This window comes from Diceros bicornis, chromosome 23 (assembly GCF_020826845.1).
Source record: "Diceros bicornis minor isolate mBicDic1 chromosome 23, mDicBic1.mat.cur, whole genome shotgun sequence".
In the NCBI taxonomy this organism is placed as follows: Eukaryota; Metazoa; Chordata; class Mammalia; order Perissodactyla; family Rhinocerotidae; genus Diceros; species Diceros bicornis.
The window spans coordinates 26,337,651-26,364,129 of NC_080762.1; the positions used below are offsets into that span (position 1 = coordinate 26,337,651).

The following is a 26,479-nucleotide window of genomic DNA, read 5'->3' on the forward strand; positions in this document are numbered from 1 at the left end:
TTCAAACCTAATGACAAAGCATGGAGAATACTTACCTTCTTTCTGTGCTGGATTACAAAATGCCCTCCAGTTGAAAAGCCTAGAGAAAATGGGGCCATTCACTTCGGGAGGTTAACAAAGAAAGGCAAATTAGGGGTGCTGTGGTGGGTCCTTTCAAGTTAGGGATGTCCAGGGTGCAGGTGGGGTTTTGCTCTAGACTTCTGGATTGCGGGTTTCCTGGGACACAGGACTTTCATGCTAAAACCAGGGAAGTTGGTCACCCTAAGCAGACCAGCTATGCTTTTCTGGTTCTACCCGGCTGGCTATGTGGACCGACCTTGTTAACCGGCCTTCCATTAACATCCCAATACCAGGGGAGATGAAATGGCCACTTGCCACAAAGGCTTAAGCAGTCTGTGCTGCTGGGTGGGGTAGTCTTGCCTTCCCTCACTATCAAGTAATCTCTGAGTGGGCTGTTTTAGGAATTGGCTTTTTGTGTTAAAAATCTGCAGACAGGGGCCGGCCTGGTGGCGTAGCGGTTAAGTTTGTGTGCTCCGCTGCGGCGGCCCGGGGTTCGCAGGTTCAGATCCCAGGCGCGCACCAACGCACCGCTTGTCAAGCCGTGCTGTGGCGGCATATAAAGTAGAGGGAGATGGGCACAGATGTTAGCCCAGGGCCAACCTTCCTCAGCAAAAGAGGAGGATTGGCAATAGAGGTTAGCTCAGGGCTAATCTCCCTCACAAAATAAATAAATAAATAAATAATCTGCAGAGAAAAAAAATTATATACCACACATATGGCCAAAAAAACCTCCCACAAAACATCCCTATAACAATTAACAACATTATTATTATTTTGCCTCCAACAGTCTTCAACGTAAGGCACAAAAGAGGTCCTCTCAGAGCATCTGAATTTATACAAGTCTTATCAGACTTCATGGGACCACTGAAGTAGAAGACTAAAAAAAAAAATATACTCATAGAGATGTAGCTAAAGGAAGTGAGATGACAGGCCTCAAGACATGAGACCTTTTGTTTACGGAGACAGTGTCAGCTGTCCTGGTAGAAAAAACATGGCTCTAGGCCAAGAAATAGATAGAAAAGTGGCAGTGAGGCAACAGGAACTCACGATCTTTTCGCCAGATCAGGTTAGCAGTAATGAAAAATGCATCCCTAAGCTCACACACACAGGTTACGGGACATCTGCTTCTCCCTCCTCTAGAGGAGATATTATCGTAAGTTCATTGGGAATTTTCACAAGTATATTGTGACTTCAATCTCTTCTGTGGCTGGATGGGCTGGCCATCTTACCTCTCACTACCAATATTCAGAAAGATGGCAGGGCGTGCTATCTGTAATGTTCCACACCCATGGTCACAGTTCCCCTTGTCATGGCTCCAAATAGAAGAACTCAGGTTGTTTTATCAGAGGCAGAGACAATAAAGCAGGAAAAGGAGGCTCCTTCTTCCCACCCATTCCCAGTCTTTAGTTTCCCTGGCTGATGGCTTTTTTGGAGGTATTCTGCTTTGTAAGGGTATCAGACATTATCCTGGACTATTTGATAATGGCCTGTTGATTTCAGAGGCAGAAAAAGCTAAACTAGATACAGATCTCAGTCTCCGTGAGGAATTTAGCCTGCTAGGACCAGTGCTATTCTAGCAACTCCACCTGGCACCCCTGAGCATGACGGACAGGGTGCAGATAGGGTGCTTTGGAAGGAGATTCGTTTTTTTCCCTTCACAATAACACTTAATAAACCACAATCTAACATCACTATGCAATTAGTCATCAGGGGACTCTGGTCCCCGAGTCCCGATCCTCACTTACTGTAAGTGCCACGGGAGAAGCTGTAAAGTATTACCTAATTCAGACCCCATCCCCCTCTTCCCTCTGGTGTTAATTATTCAGCCACGGAAACCAGTGCGTACTGGAAAGGTGGCACACTTCATTCCCCAAATACAGAGGCCGAGCACACAGCCTGCTCTAATGCAGGCACCGGGTCAGCACGTGAGGGAAGGAGGCAGAGGGCACCTCCACCCCCCAGCATGGCATCATTCTAAGCAGAACAGGGCAGTAGCCCTGGAACCAGGGGCAGGAGGCCCACACTGAGCAGTCTAGAGCAACAAGCAACAACAATCCCCAGGCCAAATACCCATTCCTTCATCCAAAGACCAGAATCTTCAGGGGATTTCATCATTAAAAAGGAGACACACTGATCATCACTCTTTCCCCTTCTGCAGAATAGGCTTGGGGCCCTTGTGACGCTATGTCCTAGAGCTCCCCAGGGGGCTCACAGGCTATGCCTCCCAGCTGGCTCAGGAACCGGGCTTCGTGCCTAGAGGATAAGGTGGGAGAGGTCCAGGCCCAGGTTTACAGGGAGCTCTCACAGGGGGCAAATTTAATAAAGAAACTCCCACTCCACAGAACAGAAAGGCGCCTTGTTTTCTCTGTGATACAAGGAAAATAGATTGTAAAGTATTATGAAAACATAAAGGAGCCAGATAAATGTTGAACAGAAATACAATCATCCTTCCAAGAGGAACAACAGAATACCATTCACTAGGAAGACCTTACGATGAAAAATAGTCCTTAGGAAAGCAGCTCCTCATCTGCCTTCGATTTTTAACCGCTCTTTGGTGGCTCAATGTTTGCACATGTTTATCTGACTCCATCAAGGCCTGAAAGAATAGAGTGAGCACGTGAAGTGATGAGACCGGCTACTGAGCTGGGGATTTAATGATACTGAGGTTGGGTACAAGTTTCGTGGGTTTCAGTGACGCTCCCACCATTCTTACATTGTTTAAAGTAAGATGTTTTAGTTAACTGTGAGGTTTATGTGTATATGTTGATGCCCTTCTAAGTTTAAAAACACATCAGATTAAGAAAACTTTTGGAAGGAAAAGGAAGCACACAGCTGAAGGGAATTACGGCTATCACCTTCCAGTTACTAGGCAACAGGATAACTAACAATAAACGTGAAAATGTCCTGTCCCATCAGCGACTTTTATTAATAGGAAGGAGATCCCCTCCGTCTCCCTCCCAGCTCAATAAATGAGTTTGAAATCAGGCTGTTGATGCAAGGAAAATGAGATGGGGAAACCAAATGACAAGGCTCATTCTAAAAATAATCTATGGATGCTGTCATCCTGTCTCTGGTGAGAGCAAATCCCTCTCTAGTCTCGGCATCTACAGGGAAGAGAAGTTCCTGCCTCATTATTACACTAAATCACATGATGTTCTAAGGGCAATGCTTCCAAAAAACTCTACACAAAACATAACAACCCCAACCAACTTTACTCGGGGAGTAAAACATAAACGTTCCTACTACTGTCCTTCCAAGACTTAACTCCACTGTGACAGATTTCAATATCTCAGCAGTGTTTTTATCTTCTCGGCAGAGAGGAGAGGAACAGGACCCCAGTACCAAATAGGACATGGAAGGAAAAAGAGCCAGGAGAATGAAACTCTTGCATCCACAAATTCATGAAGGTGACCACTGCTTTTCCAGCTAAAACTAAAAGATACTTGGAGGGAAGTCTGCCTGAAAAATAAAATTAAAGTGAAGCACCACTTTCCTCACTCTTCAAACATAATTTAAGCCAAACTTGCAACTCCTGGGGCAAACTGGGAATGAAATATGGAACATTCAGGATAGAAAAGGAAAAGGACTGATGTTCACTCAATCTGACAGGGAAGCCTCATGTGGAGTTCAGAAAACAGGTGTGGGTTTCCGAGTATGATAGTTTCTACCCCTGAGCAGAAAGCAAAGAAACGCCTGCCTGCGGCCATCTCTGCTTCACCCCTAGAAGGATCTAACGGACCCCAATCCATCATGAGCGACAACCATCTGCCCACATCCACCAAGGCTACTGTAGCTGGTGTCACCCCAGGGAAAACAGCATTTTTGCAGGTCTTGGGATAGGCAACCACGTCTAATTTGGGAGTGCCAAAATGGCAGCAGTTCCCTTAGAGTTCATCTTCACAGCCAAAACAGAGCAGCTCAAGAAAACACCTAAAGTTCACAACATTCTGCCTCAATTTGGTAATTTTTCAGCATCTTCTAGGTTGGAATGGCGGTGAAGAGGACTTAGGGAAGTGCATGAAAACCAGCCTGGTGGTCGCTGACAGCAGGGGCCTGGCCAGTGAAAACCCAGCCCTCTGCCTGAGACACTGGGCAGAGCCATCCTCCGTGACCGCCAGAGAAGGGGAGTTAGGAGTGCAGCTCTATAAAAATACATTTTGGCAAATGCCGTCAACTTGCCATTTTAGACACTGAATAGTTTATGAGGGAAACAGAACAGGTATGGAAGTTTTGGCCAGGCTGGAGGCCAAACTGGTATTCAGTTCAGGAGCCTCCCTAAAGGAAAGTCAAGTTTTCAGGAAATGCAGCCCAGAGGCTCCATGCTTTCTAATGGGCAAGCCTCATACTTAGGGACAAAATGAGGATGTTATAGAGAAGCTCAAAATAAGAAGCTTTTCATGGCAAAGGTGGCAACTCAAGAAGACACTGGAGGGCCGGCCCCATGGCTCAGCGGTTAAGTGCGTGCGCTCCGCTAGTGGCGGCCTGGGTTCGGATCCCGGGCACGCACCAACGCACTGCTTCTCCGGCCATGCTGAGGCCGCGTCCCACATACAGCAACTAGAAGGATGTGCAGCTATGACATACAACTATCTGCTGGGGCTATGGGGGAAAAAAGGAGGGGGACTGGCAATAGATGTTAGCTCAGAGCCGGTCTTCCTTGGCAAAAAAAGAGGAGGATTAGCATGGATGTTAGCTCAGGGCTGATCTTCCTCACAAAAAAAAACAAAACAAGATGCTGGAAAGACACAAAATAGATATACTATTTTTTTAAAAAAGCTTAGTCTGTGTAAAAGCTTGACTCGTCTAAGTACTCCTTTCTGCTATCTCCCAGTAATTCCTGGGCTTTTCAAGACGGCAGGTGAAGCCTGTCTCTGAAGGCTGGTGATAGGCCCCTGAAGAGCCTTTGTCTGCAGGACACTTCATAACCTGGACCTAGTGTGGACTGCCCTCCAGCCAGCTTTGTGCTGTGCTGATAAACACAGGGGAACCTCATGAGGAGAAGCAGCCATCCTGGCACTTCACATTTGAGGGACAAAGAGCAGGGGGCCCTGCAGAGAGGCACCCACTTTCCTGTCGCCTAAACTGTAGGATTACTGATGGTTAATGTAAGTTTAACTTAAGAATGTCTTTATACTGGGGCAGGGATTATGTTAACCAATATTCTTTGCACATCCAGAGTGGAATATGTTGACTGACACGGTGGAAATATGATACCTATTAATTTACTGTCAATAGCAAAGTTGTAGAGATTTCATATTTTCTTAAGATTCTTAGATTTTTCAGACCACATAAAACAGCATGTAAAGTTTTGGATTACATTATTTTATTTTTTTGGTTTTTTTGGTGAGGAAGATTAGCCCTGGCCTAACATCTATTGCCAATCCTCCTCTTTTTGCTGAGGAAGATTGGCCCTGGCCTAACATCTGTGCCCATCTTCCTCTACTTTATATGTGGGACGCCTGCCACAGCATGGCTTGATAAGTGGTGCATAGGCCTGTGCCCAGGATCCGAACCTGTGAACCCTGGGCCACTGAAGCGGACCGAGCGAACTTCACTACGCCACTGGGCTGGCCCTGGATTACATTCTTTTAAAGAACCACGTTTAAGGCAAAAGCCTTTAAGGGGTGTTGGATCCTCTCTGGACTCATGGTTATTTAAACTTAATTATAATTTCCCCAAAGCTCGGCTGGCAGAGACCTCTGGGGTCAGGCTCCACTACGCACTACCGCTCACGGGAGCAAGCCTACCTCGGCGGATGGGTCAGGTTCAGTCACACGCTGCCTGGTTTGCACGCCCCGCCCACGTGAATCACCCCCATACATCAGACGGCTCCTCCAGGCTGTCCTCTTCCAAACTCCTAAGCCACTCACCTGGCACTTAATCATATAGTGCCCGGAACGGTTATTTTTTCATAGACATTGAACTCCTGATATGTGGAACTCCTTGAAAGCAAAGGAAAGTTTTCAAAGCAAATGCTTATGGAGCACCTATTTTTTTTTTTTTTTTTGGTGAGGAAGATCGGCCCTGGGCTAACATCTATGCCCATCTTCCTCTACTTTATATGGTACGCTGCCACAGCATGGCTTGACAAGCGGTGCATTGGTGCACGCCCAGGATCCAAACCAGCGAACCCCTGGCCGCCGCAGCGGCGGAGCGCGCACGCTTAACCGCTTGTGCCACCGGGCCAGCCCCCCAAGCACCTACTATTTTAAGAGCACTGTGTTAGACATGGTATTTGCCCTCAAGAAGTGTATATTCCACTCAGGGACACAACATTTTCTTGATATCCCAAGTAGCCTGGAAAGTTGAAATACAGTCACGTGTCACTTAATGATGGGGATATGTTCTGAGAAATACATCGTTGGGCGATTTCATCAACGAATGAACATCATAGAGTGTACTTACACAAACCTAGATGGTAGAGCCTACTATGCACCTAGGCTGTATGGTACTAATCTCATGGGACCACCGTCGTATATGTGGTCCGTTGTTGACAGAAACATCATGACCGTATAGAATAGGCACACAATAAATGTTGGCTGAAGAAGTAAATGAACCATCCTCCTGGAACAGTCCTCTCTTCCCCTCCGCCAATTCAAATACTTAACACCCTTTATGTGAGTGCTATAGCTTCCATGAAGCATTTTAAACCTACTCACATTTGCTAAGACTTAACCTTATTTGTATCCAGGCAGAACCTATTGCTTGTGGGACAAGACCTAGAATTTTTGGGGAGGATGGCTTCTGATTAAGTTTCTAAAACTCATATTTTCTATAAGAGGAAACCTCCTAAGGATCAGTAGAAGGCACAACTTTAACATTCAACTAATTTAATTTTTAAAAGTTATTAAAAAATTTTAAGTAGTATTTAATGAAGAATTTACCTTCCCCCACCCTTTCTGTACATACATATCCTTTATTACCAGTCCAAAAATTAGTAGTCTTCCTATTCTAACTCTCAAATAGCTGTCATTGCTAAAGTGATTCACCACTTACAAACAGAAGGGAACCCTAATCCAGCAGGAAATGCTTAGAGCCATAAACCACGACCTGAATATCACAATGTTTATATTTGCTGGGTGTGGCCCATCCTGTGTGACTCTTCATTGACTGTACTGGCTGGGAGTAGGGGGGAGAGTGGGGGTGGGGTGAGGGTGGGGGTGGAACCACTGGGAGCGTGCAGCCAACCCTTCAGGGTGGGATACCCCAGTGTCCTTGGGGCTGGTGCAAGTGCAGGTGTAATAAGCCAGCCCATCTAAGGGTTCCACCACCAAGTACAGGAGAGAGGGGTCTCCAGTCTTCTCTTCCCGCTTTAGATGTGCAGGGGTTTGAAGACAATCTAATTTTTCCAAAAGTGATTCTGAAATTGAACACACAAAATCAGCTCTTTTAGTTCCACAAACCGTCCAAACACTCATCCACCTGTAAGGTGTGACCAGAACATGCAGGTGACACAGACGGGGGCCAAGAAGCAACCAACACACCAGTGCAACAGAGGAAGGAAACCAAGAAGGAACTGAAAGGAGGGTCTCGAGGGTGGGTCCAAGATTGACAAGAGACATAAGACCTTCGTGAGGTCAGCGATCTGGCCAGCAGCGCAGATTCAAAGTGGAGTGAGGTAAATCCGCATTTTATAGGGCTCGGGTGGCCCACATCCCCCTGAGCAGCCTGCACCTGCACTGTGGTGATAAGGGCCTGGGGCTCCCTACCACGAGGCCCACCCCGGCCAGCAGGGTGACCTGAGGGAAACTTGATGGGCTGGGCTGAGAGTGCTTTGGCTTGAGGCATCATTTTTTTTTTTTTTTTTTTTTGTGAGGGAGATCAGCCCTGAGCTAACATCTGTGCTAATCCTCCTCTTTTTGCTGAGGAAGACTGGCTCTGCTAACATCTATTGCCAATCCTCCTCCTTTTTTTCCTTCCCCAAAGCCCCAGTACATAGTTGTATGTCATAGTTGCACATCCTTCTAGTTGCTGTATGTGGGATGCGGCCTCAGCATGGCCAGAGAAGCAGTGTGTCGGTGCGCACCTGGGATCCGAACCCCGGCCACCAGTAGCAGAGCACGCGCACTTAACCGCTAAGCCACCGGGCTGGCCCTGAGGCATCATTTTTAGTTAAGAAAAGGGAAACCTTCTAACAGGTCTATCAGTCAGCACATATTTTCTGATTACTTATAGATACGTTGGGCTATACTGCTTTCTGATCATTTCTGAACATACAAATGACCAATGGAAGAGCCAACTAATTACAGTAACGTACACACAGGGAGGCCGGTGAAAATGAATTAAAAATTTTGACCTCAGAACTCCTAGACTCCTATCTCTGGCCTCTTCTTGGCCATTAATTTCCCTGAGGAGTTAAATCAAATACTCCACACAGACATGAATGCTTAAAAAAAACTTATGGTCCCGACTTCTTTCATGAGAGAGAAAGGGAAGGAGGAGAGAGAAGGGGTAGGGGGAGACAGGACATACTGATATGCAAACCTTCAACCAAATCAAGACTGGCAATTAAAGTTTATCCTTCAGAAACACTGGAATTACCCTCTGAGGTCTTCATGACTAAGTAATTCTCATCCCTTAAAAAAGGAATATCACAGATTTTAGCAAAAAAGAGGTTTATAGAAAACCACAGAAATTCTAGGATTCCAGAGTAAGGCCCACGTCTATTACCAAGAGAGAAAGAAAGAAAACGCAACACCTGTAACCAAGCGCACCGCAGCTCTTCACTGAGGCAGTGGTGTATTTCAGCTCCAGGCCTGGCCCCACTTCTTTGGGAGGAAAGCTCCTGGAGAAGAATGGCCCATTTTCTCTGGGTTTTCACTGAACTTAGAGTTGGAAGAGATCTTAAGGCTACAGCGACATACTTTCTGAACCCCAAATTGTGTCATGTTAGCCAGAAAGGGGGTAAACCACTGGCTCTCCTTTGTGTGTGTGTGGGGGGGCGGTGTCCACGGCCAGATCACTGCCAGCATCGTGCTATTTATTGTGTGGTAATCTTTCTGTTCCTGGAACAGCTCTTTATTTCTCTGTGTGGCTTGGGATGGCCTGGTAGTGGGAGGGGGAAGATCAGATTCCAGGCCCCCTCCCAACAGAAGAGGCTACACTCTGAGGTAGCAGAGAAGGGGAAGGGTGAGGCTTCTCCCTCGACACAGCTGCCATCAGCCCCTGGGGAGATCGACAGGCACCCTAAGAGCTGAGGCCAGACAGCCCAGACTTCTCAGGCAACCCTTTCAAGACGCTAAGGAAACACTTGGGGTACCACATACAAACCTCCTCCTTCCATCTGTGGCAGAAATTCCCTCTGTTAGTGAAAAAATAGCTTCTCTCATGGGTACCCCCAAGATGGTAAGGCAGGACTTCTAGGGGACATCAAAGGTTTCACACAACAGGCAACTTTTTTGATAAAAAGAAATCTGATTGATTCTGGTTTACTGAGGAAAGTATTCATTCTGCCAATAGTGTAAGATTGGCTTGGCTGCTTCCTTTATTCTGTATTAACCTCTGGAGCCGATTTAAAAAACAGTAAACAATAAATAACTTTTTAAAAAGTTGCCAAAGCAAATTAGCCCATATCAGAGCTAGTGTGAGCTAAGTTTTCATTTTAACCCAATATTACAGATAAGCAAACTGAGACTCAGAGAGATGAGTGACTTGGCACAAAGCCATGAAAACGGCAGCCTTCTGCTACAAATCCCACAGCCCCTCTGCCATATCACACAGACGTTATTTAACTTGGAGTGGGTTGCAGGGGAGGCTTTTTTCAACCACAGTTCCCCTCAGAGCAGAGCCCCAGGAACAGTGAGCTGAAGTGGGTGGCTGGCTCACGTCCAACAGAGATGAATCGGCTCTAGAAATCAAACATAAACTAGAGCAAGCGTCCTGCAGGGCTTTTAACAGAAATCAGCATCTGGATTTAGTCTGAACTCTGCCCCATCAGCATGGAGCTCCTGACGTGCAGGGTCTATGTTTTTATCCCCCAAACAGGCAGAATAGACCACGTGTTAATGGAACAGGACACCTCAAAGCAGGGTTGTCCCAAAAACCAGGCACGTAAGGTTGCCACACATCCATTGGTCCTATGCTCCAATCTTGCAGGTAAGGCAGTCTTTTCCTCTATGACGAATGATCAACACCACCACCACTGCCACCACCTTCCCAACCAGGCCATGCATTCCTTGAGGGGGAGGACCCTATTTTATTTAACTCTATCCCCTGTGCCTCATGCACTCAGGTACACAATAAATGAATTATGTTTAATGAATTCAGGCTTTTCTGGAGCACTTCTGCCAAGGTGGGGCCTACCATTTTGCCAGGCAGCTAGCTCATCCAAGAGCAGAATCCATGCCATGGCCGAGAAAAGCTTGATATATGACAAAGCTGTACAAAAAACTCAACAAGAATCAAGAGGAAAAAGGCAAAGAATCCATAGTTGCCAAGCGGGCTCTCGACTCCTTTCAGCAACATCTAGGGCAGGATTTCTTTACAGGGTTCCATAGAACGCTGGTTCTATGGTTTCTCAAAGAAAAAGGATTTGACTTCAAATCCTTATTGATGTCAAAAGACATCAAATAAATTTAGGAAACACTGCAATCCTACCCAAGAAGGTTTATTATGTATATTAACTTTTAAGGCTCTGAAAAGTCCTGTTGGAAATAACCCTATTTCACTTTAACATGGCATACTTCAAACTTATTTGACCACAGAACCCATTTTCCACTTAATACCCATGAATATCCTGAGGATGTACCATTCTGTGAAACACTGATCTACAGGACATCTAAATATGTGAAGTGTCTCTAATTCGCACAACAAAATTTCAATTCATTTTAGTTTTTAAAACTTGAAACTTCAAAACAATTTGCAGGATGGAGGAAAACAATGTTTTGAAATCAAATGAACACACCAACAAAACCCAGGGGAAGTAGGTGATGTCTCTTGGAAGGTGGAGAATCTCCATCTTGGAACGAAAATCCAGTGCTAAAACCTGTGTCTCCAAGTCCGGGACGAGAAAGCAGTCAGCAAATATCCTTCCACCTGCCCCAGGGCCAAGGTGGACCTCTGGCAGGCCAATCTCTTTGGCGATGGCACAGAAGTGGATCCCAACAGGCCCCTTTTTCCATCTCTATACAGAAAGGTCACCTGTGAGAAGCACAGGGGGTGCCTAGGGAAGACTTTACTTGTACAAGACTTTATTTACAAGATATTGAATATTGAGCATTAGGAACACTCTAAAAAGAAGCATTTAATAGGAGCTTAAAGTTCACAAGAATTACCAGTAGTAATTCTGATGATTTTCACCCCAATTTATTTACGCTCCACATATGCTCTGCGGCCAAAAGAGACCTTCCAGAAAGCCATTTATATATGCAACTACTTTAAGTGAGAGCCACTCAGGCTCTGTCCCCATGCTTAGCAGGCTGGCCAGAGGTGACCACAGGCACATTAAAAACCCCACAGGCCCAGGAAGAACAGCCGTGGTGCTGGTTGTCACTACTTTCCAGGGACAAGAATGTATGGAAGGAGTGCACCAGCCTCTGCACAGAAACCCCTTTGCACAGCTGTGTCAATTTTCCTTTACGGTTGTCAACACTAGAAAGATCCAGACAGCCATTTTCTTCATGAATGACAGTTGAGACTTCAGGCTTTTTAAAAAGAATAACGATTCCTGCAGGTGCAGAATTCTTGAGGCTGGCGTATTGTAACCAAAGACTAGACTACAGTCCCAAGTACAAGTAACACAGTATATTCTCCACAGAATATGTACAGATTCATATTTACCACACATTACATTCCCTAAAACAGAAATATCTACATCAAGAAAAAACATGGCATAAATAACTTAGATTGTCTGTATTTGATTAAATCAGAATTAATCTTATCCCCCAACGTGAATCTTTAAAGACATAACAGAATCACAGCAGTAAAACATCAGTCCAACAAGCATCAAAGATTTCCTCCTTTTGGGAAGTAGCCTGCATATAAATTCCACATGGCCTCCCACACTAGTATACCACTATCTCGTTACAGCTCCATCTCACAGACAGAATGTTAGGTTTCAGGTTTACAATTATACATACTATGCATCTTTAAAACTCTACGATTCTGTCCTCTTATGACAGACGAGAAACCTACTGTTCTAAGAGATTCATCAGTGATGTGGCCAGTGGCAGAAACAGGAAGAAAACTGCCCCTCTCCTCTCCATCTGGGTTTTCCTGGTTGATGGTTTCCAATCCTTATCATCAAGCAGCTGGAACAACTAAATACTGGGCTGCTCCCTAATGGGGTTTCCAAATGCCAAAGGATGAAGATGAATGAAAGAACTTGTGAATTTAGGCATCTTTTGACAATAAAATTACGGTGAGACTGAAGCTGCTTTCTCTCCGATAGGACACACATGTCAAACTGAGGAGGGCTCACTGGAAGCTCAGCCTTGCAACCACCACCCTAGCTCACAGACATCTATGCTTTCAATTTGTGCACCAAGTATATGCATCAAGCTTTATGAGTCCCTGAGAGAAGAAAGTGCCCTTCACACCCCAGTAACTGGCACTCATAAAAAGGTATGGTTATTTTTTTCTTTTCCAGATAGACCCATAGGTCAAAGGCTTTTACACATGGTCTAAAATGAATGACACGTGTGAAACACCCAGCCCCCAGAGAAGCTCCCCACCACAGCTCTCCGGCAAAACTGTCTGTCACCTGGACAGAACTGCTCCATTAACTTCACAACAAGACGGCTCCAATTCAGGGTTACGTGACCGTCAGTGAGCAAGCCAGGAAGTGAGTCTGGAGAATACCATGACTACTGGTTTAAAAAAAAAAAAACAACAAACCAAGAGAGTCATTATAGAACAACTCTTTGGGAAGCTGGGGTGCTTAATTTGGGAGAAGCGAGGCCTGCGATTGCAACCTCAGGCCTGTTGTGTGAATTCAGGAGAGAGTCTTCAATAAAGTGATAGCCACAAGTTAAGTTTAAAAGCAAAGAATGTACTTCAGGCCACCGTGCTCCTGGCTGTTCAACGGAGCAATTCATTCCAGAGTAAAAGAGAAATCCTAAACCCAGAAACCAGACCCCCTCGAAACCCATCACTGTCTTTAGGATGCTTCCACTCTTGCTCTGGTCATACTGAACTAGTTCACATTCAGGAAAATTTGATGACTTCTCATTTTTAATTGAAGAAATATCTTCTTAAAACAATGTTCTGAGAAAAAGGTGACTAAATGACCTACGGTTTCATAAGGGCATAATAATCAAATGCATTATCCCAAAAGTAGTCACTTATTATCAAAATAATATTATCAAAATATTTAATAATAATTAAACATGTTTTAAAAACTTAAGTATTTAAGTCTCCCTTAAGTATTTTTATACAACCCTTTAGGATTATACATATACAAGACAGGTCTGCCATTCAACTAAAAGTAAAACAGTCACTTGAAAAATCAGACGAAAATTGATAGTACATTTCCTTCTGAACTTATTCTTTTCAACGAACTAGAAAGTGGCCTCCTTACAACTACACCAAAATTAAAACTTACTTGTGCCTTTAGAAACCATAATCAAATTCCTCTTATTAAAGGAAGATAAACTATTTATTCTTCTAAAAGCCAAATAATCTAAATTTCTCCCCACCAGTCTCCATCAGTCGCAGCTCTGGAGTGGTACTAAACCGCCAGCATGAAGTGTGTCACCCTATTCAGCTCCCACGGCAGTCTTTTTACCATCTCAAGGGCAATTAAATGACTGAAAACAGATGTCTGAGGTCTGTTAAGGGCCTGCGTCTGCCTGGGAAAGCAGAGAAGCTTCAGCACCACTACACTCCTGACATTGCGCTTTCCACAACCATCGGTGAGCTGGAGTGAGTCACCGTAGGAGACCCTGGTAATTCCCTCACCGGGGCGGAGGGTTACACAGGCCCAGGTTTCTGTGCCTTGGAATCCCATTTCTCTTTTATGCCATTTAAAGAAGGGTGTAAGGAGCCTGCTGAGATTAAGAAAAAGAAAAAAGGAGCTGGGGCACAGAACAGAGCCTGTGGACGTGGGAGGGCCTGGGGGTGCAAACCTGTCAGCAGAAGACCCCAGTGTTCATCTTACTTCTTGAGGAGGAAAGTTTCAGGGCAAGCTTGCGTACTGTTACTCTGCCTCCGGTTGAGAGCATTTCCTATTTTTTACCATCTCAAGGAAATTAGGAGGAACTATTATGGTTCAAGCCATGCAAGAAATATGGATTCAGAGTCTAGCTGTGTGACCCTGGGCAAGCTACTTAACCTCTCTGGGTTCCCTGCTTAATCATCTGTCAGTATGTTTACCTAATTACACCATACATGTTTCGGCCCACTGCAGTTTTACAAAGCACTTGCACATACTTCAGGGCATTTGATTCTGCAAAAACCCTGTGAAGTAACAGGGGCTATTATTCTCATTTTCTACAACTGGAAATCCAGGCTCAGAGGCGAAGTGACACACTCCCGACGGCAGCCAGAAAGCAGAAGTGGGACTGAGCCCTCTACTTCTGATTCCAATCAAATGCTCTTCTTACCACATCATGTGGCCTGGTTGCTCTGGTTCCAACAGTTTTAAAATGCCACAACTTTAAAAACCTCTGTCACCATTCACAACCCATGTCACTCTGCTGGGAACCTGACGTCATTTATACGTTGGGGAACAAGAAGTACATGAGTAAGTGCTCTCTCACAGAAAAACTCCTGTTTTCAATTTAACTCTTTTTTCCTTTTAACTGCGTAGATGCTGAGTGCTAACTAAGAAAGATGCTTACTACCACGGTGAAGAATCTACCAGATCTTGCTTCTGGTGGAAATACCCATGTATGAAAGAGCCCAGAATACATATTCTACAGGTAAATTAGAAGTACCTGCAAATCGTTACTTGACTGGAAAAAAGGATGGAGAAACCACAACACGGAGGATCGACAACGGCAGTGTTGGTTGGGCCTGAGAGTCTCAGGAAGTCCTTTGGTTGGGTCCTTAACCTTGAAGTTTGTGTGACTTAAGGTCCCCCTTCCTCCCCTTCCCTTCCACCCTCATCCATCCATCAAGTAGGGAGACCTGTGACATAGGTCAGCAAGGGCGACTGGATACAAAGAAGAAAGAAATCTCTGAAATGTGTGTAGTGTGTTCTTTTCACTGGCAATAAAATGCCTGAGCTGTCAGCAAATTGTGGGGAGGGGCACCTGACAGCCCTATTTGTTTTGCAGGTAAAACTTGGAGATGAACTGGTTGGCGGCAGCCATGTTACTGTGCACCACCGCTCCACGGTTCTCAAATTCTCAATGTGGAGTCAAGTTCAAAGCAAATAAAAGACAGCCTCCCCCAACCATCCCCACTGGGTTATCATGCCATAGCACTGGGCACTGACCTGCTTTGCCCACTTCCCCTCTCCTCAGTGATCCTTCAGCCTGGCACCCAGCTCTGAGATGAGGCCTGCTTAGCACCAGTGAAGCTCCCCACGTTCAAACCAACAACGTTCTGTGTGGAGATGAGGGAATCAAAGTTAAAATCCAACCCATCAGCATCCATGAGTTCACTACGGATAATGGACTCCATGTCACATTCCAAGCTCCCATTGAACATGTCCAGGTCCAAGTCGCTAGGGAACTTCTCATGGCCCATGACCGGAAGGTTTGCACTAGTTGAGTACAAGGAGGAGCCTGAGAGAGAGTCTGAGAGGGTTTGCATAGACTGGCTGACAGACTGCTGCTGGTGTTTGGCTGACCCAAGGCTGCTGGAGTCGCTCAAGCCCATGTTGCTGACGGAATTCGACAAGGCACGGCTGCCACCGAGAGTGCCCTGGGTTTGGTGCTGGTGGTGGAGCAAGTTCTGATTGACCAAACTCCCTTGGTTAGGCTGGGCGGCAAAGGACATCATTGGGTCATTGCGAAGCATCACGTTCCGGCGGGAGTTCTGGGCAGACACAGCGGTGCTGGCCTGAGACATCAAGGGGTCTGACTGGGTCATCATGACATCACTGTGGCTGAGTGAGTCCGAAGTGAGCAGGTCCTGGAGTGTCTGGTTGCCATAGTGTGACATGGAAGAGAAGGTAGCTGGCTTGTTCTCTTGGATGGTCTGCATGGGAGACTGACGCAGAGAATTCAGAGACGAGGGTCCGAACACCGTGCTGTTAAAGGAGCTGGTGGGAGAGCCCAGGCCGGAGCCCTTGGTGGTGTATGGGAAGCTAGAGCTCCGCTGCATGAGCCCTCCGGGGGGCGATGGCTGGGACGATGGGAGCGTGATGTTATCCAACAGGTCATCCATGAGGTTGTCAGCCAGCCCATCATTCAGATTCATGGTGCCCGCCATGTCGGTCAGCCGTGGCAGCTCCACGGTGCATGGCTTGCTTACAGAGGGTGAGAGGCTGGCTGAGCTGCTGTAGAGCATGGGGGAAAGCGGCGCATCATCATCCTGGACATCATCCAACTCTGTGCTTGCCAGGATGGGTGACAGGCGGCCGCTGACTGTGCTGGCATTGGAATTGGTGCGTGAGCGGAAGTCCGTCCATGCATCCAGCTCATCGCTGCTGCGTGATGTGGGGCTGCCAGGCCACTTGGAGAGCTGGGAGGGACTGTCGTCTGCTGGCTCGGGGGCTGTCTGCAGGGCTGCCTTCTTCTTGGCTGCACGGCCACGGCTCTTGGTGTACTTGTTGCTGTTGTCCATGGAGACGGCCCGCCGCCGGGGTGCCTTCCCGCTCTTCCCCCCATCAGGGTTGATGATCCACCAAGAGCTCTTGCCAGTCCCCTCATTCTGGACCCGCATGAACCGGCTATGCAGCGACAGGTTGTGCCGGATAGAGTTCTGCAGAGAGAAGGGAAAATGCAGAAGATGAGCCTGAATGTTGCAAACTGAGTACCGAGAAGAAACAGTTAATCGGACTCATTTTTTAAAAACTCCTCAATTTCAGAGGCTTAAAAAAAAAAAAAAAAGACAAACAGCTGCAGGACCCGCCTTGGCTTGGAGTTAAATGACAACATTGTAAACGGCAAGTTTTATATTTAGGAGGTGGGTGATGGTTTCATATCCAGGAGATGCTGGGAATGTATAAGCTCACTGACATTGTTTTCCCCAAATTCCTAAGTTTTGCTGTCCTTTCTGTAATTGTATTTCCTATTCTGAAGTTCACACTTATAATTTATTACCACACCACCCTCTCCCCGCACTTCGCCACACACCTCCCTGGCTCTAGGATAATGAATCACCCAGGGGCTATTTATTCTCTCATCGTCCCCTCTTCCACCAGCATAGAAGCAGCATCTACCTTTTCTTAACTTCTATGAGCTCAGAACTGGAGTGCATTTTTAACCTATCCTTTCTATGATTCCGTCTCCTCCTGCCACAATGTCATACCTGTCTGGCAGGCTTAAGGAAAAAATGGCAGCAATGACAGAAGAAGCAGGCAAATCTCCCATTCAGAAAAATTCCAAATAATTTATAGATACTCTCCCCTCAAGGCAATGTGGTCTGAGCATAGTTAACTTCCTTCCAAAGAGAACAGTACAAAAAGGCGGGAAAAGAGTTACTGTACACTGAAGAAAACCGACCAACACTCTTTCAGCCAGGTGACCAAGGGGAACATCAACAGGATAAGTCATGGTGATGACATGCATTCAAATAATGTGATGAAAATGGCACCTTCCTTCCAAAATCCATCACTCCAGTCTAACCAGGAGAAAACCAGACAAATCCCAATTAAGGGACATTTATACAATGCCTGTCCAGTACTCCTCAAGACTATCAGAGCCAAGAGGAGCCTACAGAAGCATGATGACCAAACATAATGTGGTATCCTGGGTGGGAGGCTGGAACAAAAAAAGGACATTAGGTAAAAATGAAGGAAGTCTGAATAAACTAGGGACTTTAGTTAATAATAATGTGTCAATATTGGTTCATTCATTGTGACAAATGTACCAAGCTAACAGATGTTAACAATATGGGAAAACAATGTTGGGTATATGAGAACTCTCTGTTCTAGTTTTGCAACTTTTCTGTAAATCTGAAACTCTTCTAAATTAAAAGGTTTATTAAAAAAGAAAAGAGAGGGCCGGCCTGGTGGCACAAGCAGTTAAGCGCGCACGCTCCGCTGCGGCGGTCCAGGGTTCGCCGGTTCGGATCCCGGGCGTGCACCGATGCACCGCTTGTCAAGCCATGCTGTGGCGGCGTCCCATATAAAGTAGAGGAAGATGGGCATGGATGTTAGCCCAGGGCCAGTCTTTCTCAGCTAAAAAAGAGGAGGATTGGCAGATATTAGCTCAGGACTGATTTTCCTCACAAAAAAAGAAAAGAGAAATAGGGAAAAATAGCTTCAAAACACTAATGACTACACCCATCTTGCAAGAATCCTCCTCCTGGCTTGGTAGATAAGCCCAGTTGACAGCATGACCCAGATCCAGTCCCATCTCTGTCTGTGACCAACCATGTGACCTTGAGCAAATCACTTAACCCATCTGCAATAACTCCAGTTCTCCATCTTCATTACAGCCCTAATAGCATCCAAATCACCCCTCCCTGACAGGGATGACGTAAGGATGATATATGATAAGATACTTTAGGAGCCAGTCACGTACGAAATCAGAGTGTTCTTACGCTATTAGAAAGCACCGAGTCCCTGGTGGAGAGAGCTCACCACCTGTGCGAGCTCCTTTTAATCTGTAAAATGCCTCACGTGGAATAAGAGAGAGGAGTCGATGGATTCTCCACATCTGGAACAGCACCTGCAGGCCAGATGAGTTTTTATTTGCAAGTTAAAGACATAAGATGTTGCCTGATGCTGTGCATTAAATACGAACAATCCTAAAAGTTCCCATAGTTTTAAAAAAATTGGCAATCGCCAACTGTATTTATGTAGAAGATACAAATACATGTGTTCTACCAGAATGTTTTTAAAACACAGCAAGTCAGCGGGATGTTACCATAAGTAAATAACCCAAAATACTCACAGTACCTCCCACGTCTATGTTTCTGTGCAAGGAAGGCCTACAGTTCAGGCTGGGCAGTGAGCGTCAACAACCGTGGGTCAAAAGTTGGCATTTCTACGGTGGCCATAAAGATGCATTTGTGAGAAGCAAACAGGCAACAGGCCTGTATCTGATGAGACAAATGTTGCCCAGGAGACTATATATCCTGCTTCCCTTTCACTCGTATGGTTCTTAAAAGAATAATGGCATCTCTACTAATGGTTCAGAAATTACATTTCTTTAAAAAGTAAAACACTGTCTCTGTAAAATGGATTTGAAGCATGCTCTTAAAACTCACTTGGTGGGATTCACAAAGCAGGCAAGTGCAAGGTGGTTCTACTATTGAGTATTCACACGACTAGATATATTAAACAAAAACTTAAGCTTCATCTTCTTGGTGGAAAAATAGGCTGAGGCTATGCGGGGCCACGTGGACACTGGTCCAGTCACCCCCACCCTGGCCAGGCCCCTCTGCTCCAGATTTTGGAAAGAGTTCAGACCAACATTCAGAATTAACAATGACCAATCATAAGTATCCAGTTATCCTCCTTTTAAAAAGCATTTAGGGAACAATATTTCTTAAAAATGTATTTTTAATTTAACCAATTCCAAACTGAGAAAAAAAAAAAAGAAATAATTTAGAGATCTCCAAAATGCCCTGTATGAATTTTCTAATGGTCATCTATTACTACAACTCTAAACCCCGACAATGTATACGTGTAATTTTATAAAATGAAAAGCTACAATTGGTTAAAATTTGGAGATAAAAATTAAGCTTCTGTAAGGGTACATGGTAGAGGGGCTGGCATCCCCATACCTAGGAACAGATCTGCAGGGGTCAGAGCCCAGGCCCTAACTTCCAGGGTGAAGAACGGAGAGCCTGCCTGATTACAGCACCAGCAGGTACTGGGCCATAGGCTTTAGATTCATTGTCTCTAATCCTCATAACAAACCTGCAAAGTTGGCATCAGTGCCCTCATCATATATCTTAAGACTCAGGCTGAGAGATGATATTAAATAACTCACACAAGGTCACACAGCTAGTGTCTATAAGAACCAAAGGTCTGTCACCAAATTATGTAGAAGTCATTGTTTAACCTATCTGTGCTAACATTTAAAGAAACAAACATTTATGAAAGAAAGATACAAAAGCACAATCTTATTACTGCAATTTTGTTTACAAAATAGTTAGGGGTAATAATTTGGTGGGTCTTTTCTAAAATTAAAAAAAAAAAAAAAAATTTAAAAGAAAGCCTGTCTTTCAGAAGAGCAAACCTATAAGTGAAGGCTCACTTGAGCAGATGCTTTCTTTGCTAAGGTGCCCACCACAGCATTCACTCTAAGGAGAGGGCAGTGGTTACCATTCTGAAACAAAACCCAACTTATTACACGGGTGATTAGCTTCGGTGTCCAATATTTGCTCTATTCTTGTTTTAGAGGTTATTAGTGGCAGAATACATTCCCTGAGGTGTATTACCTACACAACACTCAGACAGGTTTTTCCAGTTACATTACTGAGACAACACAAACAGAAACTGTGCCACCACCATCCTCATAGTCCCCTTTCTTAGCAGCCTTCTATCCATACAGGCTGGCCAGCCTTCCATTTACAAAATCCATTATCTGAAGGCAGGGCATTGACAGAAGCTAACAAATATGGCCCCTCACTCTGACAAGGTCAGATGCCAGAACTGTATTCTGGTTTCCCTCATAGGTCGTGATTCTAATCACTAGCTTCTCTATCTAAATTTTGGTGAAGCAGGAAAAGGTAAATAAATAAATGCTGGATAAAATGTCAGAACTGCAATGTTTCTCCACACCTTCCCTGATGACAAAAACTAATGATGATATGATTTCTGTAAGATTTCAAACTGCTCCTCCCTCACCTCAATCCCAGGAATAAAGAAGTGGGATTTATAAAAATAGGCAAGCCAACTGTAAAATCCTCTTATGATTTATAGTTTAAGTTTTCTAAAGACCTCTCCATTAGGCTCTGTCAATTAGTCTCTAATGTACTATGTGTATTTTAAACTATAAAACTACCAGATTAAAAATATTCTATGGTTTTCCACTAATTCATATATCATCTTACCAAATAGTCTAAATTTCTAAGATTTTACATTAGTTTGGGGATCAGGAGCTGAAGGTAAAGGAGGAATGGTTTGATAGGACTAGAGTGGTTTTTCTGATCACATCTAAATACACATTTTGAAACACCTTGTGAGGCAGGCCAATGTTAATTGGCTGAAGTACCAGGGATGTGCTCTCCTTAAGGCTAAGGCGAAAAGGTAAATATTACCAACCAAGACTCCTATTGCTAGAGCTCAGGCCATTCTGTCATCAAGTTTACTAACTAAAGGCACCAAGAAGCAACTATAACCTCAACCCCAGACCATGTTGAATAGTTCCGGTTAGTCAAATCCACTACCAAGAAATCAGGATACTGATGAATTACAAGAAAGCACCATCTTTAGAAAGAAACTTGAGCTTCAGGGATAAATATACCAGTTTTTCTCCAACATGGATCCAAAGATTTAGGGAACCCTTAAAGCAACTCCATCACAACGTGTCTGAAGAGAGAGCAGAGATAAGAATACTCTTCATCTCATTTTTATGTCATTTTCTCTTTACTTACTTACTTTTTTTGGTGAGAAAGATTAGTCCTGAGCTAACATCTGTTGCCAATCCTCTCCTTGTTGCTGACAATGACTGGCTCTGGGCTAACATCCGTGCCCATCTTCCTCTACTTTATATGTGGGACGCCTGCCACAGTACGGCTTGATAAGCTGTGCGTAGGTCCGCACTGGGGATCCGAACCTGCGAACCCCGGGCCACTGAAGCAGAGTGTGCAAACTTAACCACTATGCCACCAGGCCAGCCCCCTCAATCTTCTCTTTTACAAAACCATTTACACAGAAGCAAGCTCTGCTCTGGGACAGAAATTAGGTGTAGTTAATTAGTAACAACTGGCTAAATGGTGTCCTTTGTGATTGCAGTTGCAATTAGTGGCCTAATATTTCAAGGTATGTGCAGCAGTGTGTAGGAGGCAGCATGAGGCAACTCTCCTTCCACAGTCACGCTATGCTTACTGTGGTTCATGTGGGCCACAGGCTAGGGATCCCTTCGCTTGGCCCTCCTCGAAGAAATTAGCATCAAGATGACTGTACACATCAGAATCTGGTAATTATTTTTCTTGCTATACTGAAGGCAGCTGTCTACTGCAAGATGCATTTATTGCTAATGCTAAAGTGCACATAGTGATTACATATATGCCAACTGGTTGTGAAGACAGATGGACCCAAAACAGATCAGATTAGGTGTTGGAGAGAAGCTGCCTGAAACGAAAAAGTATTCCACCAATACTTTACAAAGTGGATAATTCACACATGCATTTAAGGAGGCCAACGGAGGGAGGCAGCGTGATGCCGAAGAAAGACCGCAGGCTTTGATGTCAGCCAGATCCGAGTCGGAATCCTGGCCCTGGCATTTGTCCTGCGACCTTGGGCAAATGACTTAACCTTGGTTGCCCCTTTCATAAAATGGGGATAAAAACACCCTCTCTGCCTAACTCTAGGATATTTGGAAAGAGTAAATGAAATTGCGCATGCAGAGTACTCATTGGAGTGCCAAGCACAAAAGAGGCTCTCAACTGTCAGATCCCACATACGGAAGCAGTGACATCACAAATGTTCACTTACTGTTTTCCGAGCACCATATACTTTAAGCCAAAAGGTGTGAGGGCGGCTCCTTCCAGGAAAAGATTTCAAACTCTTAAAAGAATTTCAAAGATGCTGTGCCAGTCAGGAGTAACTGGTAATTTCTTAACTGTTGCTACCCTGTGTCCGCTTCAGCCCCTTCCAAACTGTGTTTACCGTGTGGAGACTGTCCACCAACCCAGACACCAGCTGCATGTGCTTCCCCTGGAACACAGAGAGGGTTTTGTCTGGAAGCAACATGTGGTATCAATTTATCTTTTTCAGCAACAGCAACAAGGAATCCACTGACTTTAAAAATAAAAAGGGAGTTGTGTAATTTAACTCTTAAAGGCTCTTGCCCTTTTCTTTTTTTTTTAAAAGACAGCCTTTTCTTCTTTTTTTTTCTGCTGTCTCAAAAGCAGCAAAATGAGAATTATGGTTGTCAACACTCAAGCCAGACCCACTGCTTCCCACCAGGCAGACTGCAGGCGTCTCCCTCGTCCTTACGAGGGATTTCAGTGGGGACGATCCGCAAAGGACCGCCTTTAAATACAGTACTCATCTACCTTGCACACAGGGCCAGCTTTGACTTATGGTATCATTGCTTTGACTTGTGGGCACTGACAATTCAGAACGAGGCTGCCAAATGCCTCAATTCTAACGTGTGCACCTGCTGAACAGTAGATGATAAAGGTCACATGAAAAGCCCAACGGAAAGCATGAGCCATGGGAGACCCAGGGAGCTGGGTGTCACAGCAGAGCAACGCAGATACAGCTTCAGGAGAGGGCCTGGGAAGCTGCCTTTGGATTTAGTCATGGGTCACTTAAAGAGGGGGATACGGTCAGAGAAATGCGTTGTTAGGCAATTTCGTTATCGTGCGAACATCACAGAGCATACTTACACAAACCTAGATGGAACAGCCTACTACACACCTGGGCTATAGGGTACTAACCTTGTGGGACCACCATCACATACATGGTCTGTCACTGACCGAAACATCGTTATGTGGCACGTGACTATATAATGACAGGCTCTTTCAAAGGCAGTTCTCTGGAAGAGGCCCTGATTTCTCTTAAGTATGTATTAATTCTTCACCCTGGCTGCCCATCAGAATCACCTGTGGAGACTTTCAACACTCACACCCCACTCCTAGGGGTTCTGATTCAATTGGTGTGGGTAAGGCCTGGGGAGAAGTATATTTTTAAAGCTCCCCAGATTATTCTAATGTGCAATTGGAGCTCAGAACCCCTGGAATTTCCCCCTTACATTTCCACTGTCTGAGAAGCTGATTCCAACCTAACGATTCCTAGTCTTCCCAGGTCTGGTGACACAGCACAGTTGCTATTCTTTAAGTCCAAATTTCCACCATTTAGAAGATAAGGATGAGAAAATTGGGGTCACAGATTAAAGCTGTGATTATATGTACAGAGTAAAATGGAGCATTAGAGCAATTTTTCAGATCACTGGGGTCCAGATATCTTTTTTTACAAAAAAAAAAAAAAAAAAGGCCAGGGGGAGGGTGAATGGTCCCTGCCCTTACACTGCCTTGTGGACAGTCATCTTATTCTGCCCTGTGCCACTTCTCCACCCAACGTGGACAGAAAAGAGGGCATGTGGACTTCCATAAACCCAGGAATTGATATAGACTGAAGAAAGAATGGGTTGGAACAGTAATTGATCCCTGTAAATTTCAGGAGCCTCCCTGAATTAGCACTCAATCTCACACAATCTCTCGTATAGACTGTCCTTCAAGTAAAACACCAAGAAGAGTGGGTAAAAATAAACACTAAAAAAGCCATACCCCAATCCTGAGGTACTTAATAGCTTCCATTGTTAAGAATACAGTCAAGCATTACTTAAAGAACTTCTCTGAGAACCAAAGTACATATTCAGACAGCCTCAAGAACATTACTAACTATGATACATTCTGTTTCTCATTCCTCGACTGTGCAAAACACTACACCATTACACTCAGTGCAAAGACCCTTGGGTGGACGTTGCAAAGGTACAAGTAGCACCACCATCTGAGGGAGAAGTGTGAGGGCTGGTCCTTCCCATGAGACAACTGCTAGAGTCTAGGTTTTAGCTGGCTTACCCTCTTCCACTAGATTTTTATCTCCTTTGGGCCTAACTTGTTCAAAAGCAAGTATAGAAAGCATGACAGCATAAAACAGACTTGCAATCAGAAACAGTTATTATTTCTGACTATATGGAATACCACCTCTAATAGCCAAATAAGCCTTTCAGACTGAGAAGAAACCTAAAATAAACATTCACATAAAGGATTGCACAATCAACCCTGATGTGTAAGACAAGTTCCAGGCTAGCTGCACTCTTACTCTGTCTAAAGCAAGGAGAGTTTAAACCATTAAGGGACTTATTTAAAAGAGACGATGTTCTAAAATAAATATTGTCAGGAACTTGGCTGAAGGATTCAATTTTCAGCTAGAAATAAGATTTCCATGAAATTTGCTGATAATAATCCTCTAACCCACAGAGACCTCCTTTGAAAACTAACATTTGTCTCAAGTTTTCAGGCAGTAAGCGACAGGTTGTGGTCCCTCATTAGGAGGAATAAAATCATCAACGTCATCTTGTGATGAGCATTATGAACCCAGTTTTTATCCAGGCAAAATGAGACACATGAGGCTTTCTTAGGAAATGAAGGGCTGGGCAATTTGTCCTGCCCCCAAGTGAAAAACAAATCCTAGATGGGAAGCAAGTTCTCTTAAAGAGCATGAAAAAGATGGCTACCACTCTACTGCAGACAGTTTTGTTGAGTTTTCTAGTGTGGGTTTTATTTTCATATTAATTTTTTATTTTTTTCGTTTAGCAATCTTCTTTTCAAGCTCTTCCACAGCTGTCTCTGCTCTTGGAGGGCAAGAGGGAACATTCCATTCCTCACAGCCAAACCTGCACTTCCGGCACACAGAGAACCCTGGCAGCCCTGCAACCTCTGCCCACACCCACTCCCTGCAGCACCCTGCCTCTCCCCCTAAACCCTCCCACTTCCAACCCCACGTCCGTCCTTCTCCCCACAGACTGAGGAAGCGGCAGCTCAGGGCATGGAGTCAAAAGAACGACAGTCCCCAGAAAGCAGGTTAAAGCTGCAGCATTTGAGGCCCTGCTCTCTTTCTCCAAGCTTCTTCCCTGATGTGATTGAATCTGTTTCCCCTTCCCACAGTGGCTCGGCAAACAGACGCTACTTAAATTCCCTTTTAACACCGTGCACAGCTAGCCACAAGAAATGGCTTCAAAGGGTTAAAAGCTGTGAAGTTACAGAACATTCTTGAAACTGACTATGCAAAGTAGAACAAAGTAGAACAGAAATAGTTTTATTAACGTAATTTTCACTTAGATGTTAAAAAAATAAAGTTGCAAGTTTTTCCAGTTTGAAAACTTATTGTGGGTGGAAATGGGAGAATAAAAGGGCACTGGAAATACACATCCAGAATTCAGGAATACATCAGAGAATTTAATCACTTTCATGGCATTATATAAGTGATCAGGGCAGGAAGTTCAGTAAAAAATAATACTGGGAAAATGGAGAGATCTGTGAAACCCATCTAGTAAAAAGCAACCTTAACTTTACAGTGACAGAAACCGGGCACGAGAGATACAGGGATGTACGTGAATTCCATCAGCTAGTAAGTGGCAGCCGATCTGAGACAAACTCAGATCTCCTGGCCTTGAGGCGTAACAGTAATACCACTAAAAACAACATTAGGGGGCTGGCCCCGTGGCTTGGTGGTTGGGTG

General features: G+C 44.8%; 2 protein-coding genes across 2 annotated transcripts in view; both read right to left on the minus strand.

Annotated features, from left to right (window-relative positions):
- CEP57L1 (centrosomal protein 57 like 1) overlaps positions 1-18,270 on the minus strand; it is a 462,537-nt gene extending 444,267 nt beyond the window's left edge. The window contains exon 1 of the mRNA XM_058566503.1: positions 18,146-18,270. Within this exon, the coding sequence (XP_058422486.1) occupies positions 18,146-18,259 (114 nt within the window). The 5' untranslated portion in view covers positions 18,260-18,270. The remainder of the gene's footprint in view (positions 1-18,145) is intronic.
- FOXO3 (forkhead box O3) overlaps positions 1-26,479 on the minus strand; it is a 122,285-nt gene that overhangs the window by 4,955 nt on the left and 90,851 nt on the right. Inside the window, exon 3 of the mRNA XM_058566494.1 lies at positions 15,437-16,869. Coding sequence (XP_058422477.1) covers positions 15,472-16,869 — 1,398 coding nt within the window. The 3' untranslated portion in view covers positions 15,437-15,471. The remainder of the gene's footprint in view (positions 1-15,436; positions 16,870-26,479) is intronic.